The following is a 6,069-nucleotide window of genomic DNA, read 5'->3' on the forward strand; positions in this document are numbered from 1 at the left end:
CTCCATGCAGTCAGTCAAAATGAATGAATGAATGGCCGTTTCTTTGACTATTATAGGCAAATATGGGCGTTACGTGAAGCCCGCAAAAGCTGCACCGCATTTCGAGTCGGTTGGGATTTATAAGGGAAACCGGCGTAGGAAGTGCCATACGCACTTTCCTCGCCGGTACGCCATTGGTGAATTGGAAAGTGGCGGAAAATGTATGGACCTATTTTTCGGATTTCTACTACATAAGCAACCTTCCCACGTCAATCCTACGCACGGCGTTATACATGAGGCCCATGATCGATATGGACTTAAACGCGAGTGAAGTGTAACCGGACGCGAGAGAGAGATCAGATCAGTTGCTGAGTCTGACGGAGACACGCAGCTCTGCATGATCACCTGATGCTCCACCCTCTGTTTAGCCAGCTGACCGGACTGCGCAAAATGCGTATATGAAGTGTCATGAACGCAAGAAATCATACCCTCGTGGGGGCACGCTCATGTGATTGGCTTAGACTGGAGGAGACATCTGATTGGCTATAGATGAGAGAAATGACAAGTACGAATCGGGTGAGCGTCATGGGAGTCTCAAAAAACCCACACATAAATGCACAGCGATCCATGCACAGAAAGCGGGTTGTGTTTGCAGGTTCAGGGGATTTAAATGGAAAACAAATATGTGTGGATCAAAAATACATTATGTAAAACTTTTTTCTGTGTTTGGATTTTATTTACATGTATATGAAACGGAACACATTTGTGTGTGCATTGAAAAACACAAGTGTGGATCCGGAAATACAAGTGTGAATCCTTTTGCGGATCATGAAATACAAGTGTGAATCCTTCTGTGTGCATGTGTGTAATGAGACTGTTCTGAGCCCATATATTAAGAGCATTCCATGGAATATAACAACAAGTGTATCTCGAGCCGGTTTCTCTAACTTACCTACCCCACCTTTAAGGTTGTAAAAGCCGAAAAAACATTGTGACATCACAAAGTGGCCAAAATCTGATCAGCTCATTTTCAGACAGTTTTTATATAGATGGATCAGGACAAAAAGAGACTTTACTTTCCGATTCTCTTAACACAGAAGGGACACATATTTATGTAGAAGACATGAAAAAGTGGATTTTGCATAATAGGTGACCTTTAAGGGTTTATTTTCTAAATATAAGAAAAACATGAATCATTTAAGATTTAAACATGCTTTTATTTTAGACATGAACATGAATAAGGGGAAATTAGCTTAATAGCTAACACTTAGCTTGCACAAAACCTGTAACTCTACAAAATGTTGTTAGCTAAAGTAATGATCCTTGGCCGGTTTAACTGAAGTAAGGCCAAGTAAGCCTAGCTTATACCTCAGTTGAACTAGCCAGTCATGTTATTGTTGTTAGCACAGATAAACACACCATTAATTCCATTTATTAAACATTTAAGGTTTCAAAATGATATTATGTTAGACATGAGCATTAGTAATGTAACATTAGGTTAACAGCTAGTTCAATTTTACAAAACATTGTAAACCTGCAAAATGTTATTAGCTAACGTAAAGCTACTTGGCTAGCTTAACTGAAATAGAAGCTAAACTGAATTGGTTTCTATTTCAGTTAAGATAGCCAGACATGTTAATGTTGTTGATTCAGATAAACACACAATGTAATTCATTTAATTTCACTGTTGGTTTTGGAAAGCACATTTTTTTCAATTGTCTTTGGCCAGATTGTGGCAACAGGTGTGTGCCACACGGACCTGTACCATCTGTTTGAGAGTATGCATAAAGATGGCTTCCCAGCAGTCCTCGGCCATGAGGGAGCAGGCATCGTAGAGAGCGTCGGGCCTGGAGTCACTGAATTTAAAACAGGTTAGTTAAAGCGAACAACCTCAACAACCTTAATTTGTCCACCAGCTTGTGTTTTTTTCTCCATTGAAAGTTTTTGCAGAAATGTTATCATCAACACTAAGGCATATTTTTGGACTATCAATTGTTTTTGAATTACAGGAGACAAGGTCATTCCTCTGTTCATCTCCCAGTGCAGAGAATGTCGCTTCTGTAAGAGTCCCAAAACCAACCAGTGTGAGAAAGGATGGTGAGCTCATCTCTATCTTCTTGTCTTTACTTTATAAATTCAGGAGGTACAGTAGTCATAAGGTTACAGACCCATTTCAGGAATATTAGCATTGCATGCAGTATGTATCTACATATGGCTTATTGGTCACTATGTCAGTAAAGCGTCTTTAGTTGTTGTGTGCAGATGACACCGTTTGGGTCTTTTGTTTTTATACTATCGGTCACTTTGCTCATGTGAAAAAACGTTTTGTTCCACACTGATAGAACAGGTTCCATGAAAACATTTAGTCTCAGGTTGTATTTTAATTTTAAGAAATTCTCTATTCAGGGCTGCTGATCGTTATGATGTGATGTCAGTTGAAGACTCCAGGTTTACCTGCAAAGGCAAGAAGGTGCTGCAGTTTATGGGGACCAGTACTTTCTCTGAGTACACTGTGGTTAACCAGATGGCAGTGGCTAAGATCGACCCTGCTGCCCCTCTGAACAAAGTCTGTCTCGTTGGCTGTGGGATCTCTACAGGATATGGAGCAGCAGTTAATACTGCTAAGGTATGTATTTTGACAGTTGGGGGCAAATCTAAGAAGAATTCTCTGGGGCTGAGCAGAGAAGCGAATACATAAGTATCAAAAACTGCATCTCATCGAATTGCTACCAAAACTCTCGTTGCCCCTGATGTTAACATGCCTACATTTACAGGAGAAATAAACATATTTACAAACTGGTACAAAAAAAATTGGTTTAGTTACTGTATCTATAGCTAATTTCACTGTTCAGGAAATTTTTCGATGGGTTGCATTTATTATATAAAGTAGGCATTATGAGGGCGGTGGCTACTTTGAATGACAGATGGGTGCCGTATAATGTTGCTAGCAACTAGTTGTCTTCTCTGCTGTGTCACCTGGGCACACCTCAATGTAATCAATGATGCCCATTTATACGGTTTTAAGAAATAAATCAGTGTTGACAAAGTCTGGTACATTTAGGTGGAACCAGGCTCCACATGTGCTGTGTTCGGCCTGGGAGCCGTGGGGTTGGCTGCAGTTATGGGCTGCAAGGCTGCAGGAGCCAAGAGGATCAGTTGCTTGTTGCATCATCCAGGAAGGCTGAGAGGCCAAAGGTGTTCGGGTGGCGTACCGTATCTTGTGATTTATTCCGCTCTGAAGGATAACAGTAAACCCATCAGCCAAGTTCTGTCTTGTCTGAGATGACTGACGGTAGAGTGGACTTCTCCCTGAATGGTCGGATGGGTTGGGAGTCAGGTTGAGGCACATCAAAGTATATGTCCATTAATGGACAATAAAGCTTGTTATATTAAAGTTTTCTACTAGCCAAGCTTTTTTGGGAATGGTTTCAGAGACACCGGACTGCAAGCCTGCTGAGACTTCCCTGAAGTGGTGAAGCACTTGCTTGGGATTAGGAAGAGGAAAGGGGTCGGTCATCAACATACGCACAACTCATTCTTCGCAGTTACTTAATAGCCTTCACATGACCCTGGGTAGATCAGTGCATCAAAACCATGATATGATGGTCATTGCACATGGCAAGAAAAGAGGCTTTAGCCTTGCTTGGTTTCATCCTTTTCTTTGTTGGAATAGGATTCCTATGTGAGCAAATTAACGAAGCTTGTTGGTTCTTTCACTGATCTTGCTGAAAGAGTTTAGCAAATAGATTTCCCAGTAGAGGGGCGCTCTAACCAGTGCTAATATGACTAAGGGGATTTTACAATATCCATAATCTGTGTTTCCTTGTTCGGCTGCGATGCGTTTGCGCGAGTCTTGTGTGGAAAAGTGTTGGGTTAGGTGTCAGCGTTCTTGGTTGGCTGGTACAGATGTTACGACGTTTTGCTGCCTCCTGAACCGTCATTTTTCAGTCTGCATCGGCTGGACGCACATGGTATGTTTTGGTTCTCTGTTGGAGTCTAGTGATTTATCGCCTGTCCATAAAAATATGGCCATCCCGACTTAAATGTGGACACTACTTGTCACGTCGGTTACATTGATTTGTTGATGGTTGCTCAATCTGTAAGAGGCGTGTCTTAATAGTAATTAAAGTAATGTGAGGCCAGTGAGTCAAATTACCATTGGTAAAGCCTGAATCATCTTCTTGTTGATCTGATGACAAGGCTTTCTTGTTTGGTATGGGCTGTTAAGTCCGGTGAGTTGGCTAGAATTACATGGAAAGGGAAATCCATCTCATTTAATCTCCAAATCACCATGTGCTTGTGATAGTGATGTGTTTAATGTAAATCCCTAAGTCATTATTATATTTGAGACAGATAAAAATGCTCTTAAATGTTGTTGTTCTCGATGGCTCTGTGTATTAAGGATGCGTGCCTCAGCGTAAGGTCAAAGCGGTACCGGACAAGAAGTAAAGCGGATGAGTTCAACACCACAACATTGACCCTGGCCCAGGTCAATGGATTGCCTGAATGATGAAAGCAGTGAGCAATGTATGTTTAGATGTATTGCTGGCTTTTGAATTCCTCGAGGATTTACCACTAATTTGTTTATATTGCCTCCACCCAGCATCCGGAACGAGCTCCTGAGCGTCTCTCTTCTTACAATAAGGGATACAATATGTTGCTTTTCTACTATAAGTTAAGCACAAATATATTTAATGACCCTGCAGCCAAAAACTCATTCAAATCACGTGAGAATAAAAATTCAGTTTTATTCGACATTTTATTTGTCTCTTGTCTTTTTTCGCATATATGGCATTGAAGTAATCCATAAAGCAAACAGAGGGTAATTGGGTAATTACTTTTTAGGGATCTTGACACATTTTCATACACCACAATACAATTCAGATAATTAGTTATGTATCAAATGAGCACAGTATACCATCAATATTTATACCCAAGGACCATATCAAGGTTTGTAATAACAGATCACAGGCGAATGGTGTTACATTATAAAAATACAAACCAAAGGTTGTTAAAACTGCACAACCCTTGCCCATTGCCCACCGGAGGCCTTGTTTCAGTGGCTGCCGCACGTGGCTCCACACACGCCAGACATGGGCGCGGAAGGGGGGGTCGCTGAGGGCACTGCAGCACCCCTAGCGGCAGGGCAGGTGGGTGCGGAGCTCCCGTCGAATTATTATTTGACGGTATGGCTGCTTCCCTGTGCATATCTGTGTAATATGTAGCCAATAAATTCCCACATTGTTGCGTAAAATTAAATTTTGGCCTGGCCCCGATGTTTTCTTTTAGCCCCGGACAATTCTAACTCAATAATATAATACATTAAAACTGTGCTTGACGGTGGACACCTCATCAAGACACTAGAGGAGACGGCAGGACTGTAATTTCCCGCGCGCCGCTGCTTCGGAGTGCAATCCGCAACAGAGGGCAGGAACCCTTGTGTTCATTTTCAGTCGTCGGCTTGTTGTGTGTGTGTGTGGTGTGGTGTATGTGTCATTCAGCCTCCTGGTGTGTGTGTGTGTGAACCTACAGCTCAGAGGCCTTGTTGTTAGATGTGTGTGTGCTACGGAGCGGTGTGTGTGGTGTGTGTGGTGGTGTGTGTGTGTGTGGTGTGTGTTGTGTGAGTAATGTGAGCGCTGTTAGCGAGGCTAGACTCTTTCAGGGGGAAGACACCAACCCTTCTTCTATTTTCCCGTGTCCATACCCATACATCTCTTAAAAAAAGCTGCCAACGATTACAGTGTGTGTTCTGATACATGTGGTGTGTGTGTGTGTTGTGTGTGTGGAAAAGCACTGCTGTCAACTAACGGGATATATGGATGGCGGTTTGTGGTCGCGACAAGCGAAACAGCTGGAGTGAGGGTCTCTCCTGTCAAGATGAGATGTGCTTCAGGTGAGCTAAAGATCTCATCACAAGCTTCTGGTGTGAGATAGTTGACGTTAGTCTAAGTTATCTCAGTGGTGTCTCAAACGTTGGTCAAAAATTGTATTCAAAAGATTATTTCCGCGGCACCACCTATCATATGATCATAATTCGTTAAAAAAACAAAATAGAGATAAATGAAAACACAGTTATGAAATACCTATATG

At 42.0% G+C, this 6,069-nt stretch overlaps 1 protein-coding gene across 1 annotated transcript in view; it reads left to right on the forward strand.

Annotated features, from left to right (window-relative positions):
* Nucleotides 1–1,680: 1,680 nt before the first annotated feature.
* Nucleotides 1,681–6,069, forward strand: part of LOC104955196 (alcohol dehydrogenase 1-like) — a gene marked incomplete at its 5' end in the record, with an annotated part of 13,876 nt that continues 9,487 nt past the window's right edge. The window contains 3 exons of the mRNA XM_010782813.1: nucleotides 1,681–1,850; nucleotides 1,989–2,076; nucleotides 2,386–2,605. Coding sequence (XP_010781115.1) covers nucleotides 1,681–1,850; nucleotides 1,989–2,076; nucleotides 2,386–2,605 — 478 coding nt within the window. The remainder of the gene's footprint in view (nucleotides 1,851–1,988; nucleotides 2,077–2,385; nucleotides 2,606–6,069) is intronic.

This window comes from Notothenia coriiceps, unplaced genomic scaffold, assembly GCF_000735185.1.
Source record: "Notothenia coriiceps isolate Sejong01 unplaced genomic scaffold, NC01 NC01_scaffold00000052, whole genome shotgun sequence".
NCBI lineage: Eukaryota > Metazoa > Chordata > Actinopteri > Perciformes > Nototheniidae > Notothenia > Notothenia coriiceps.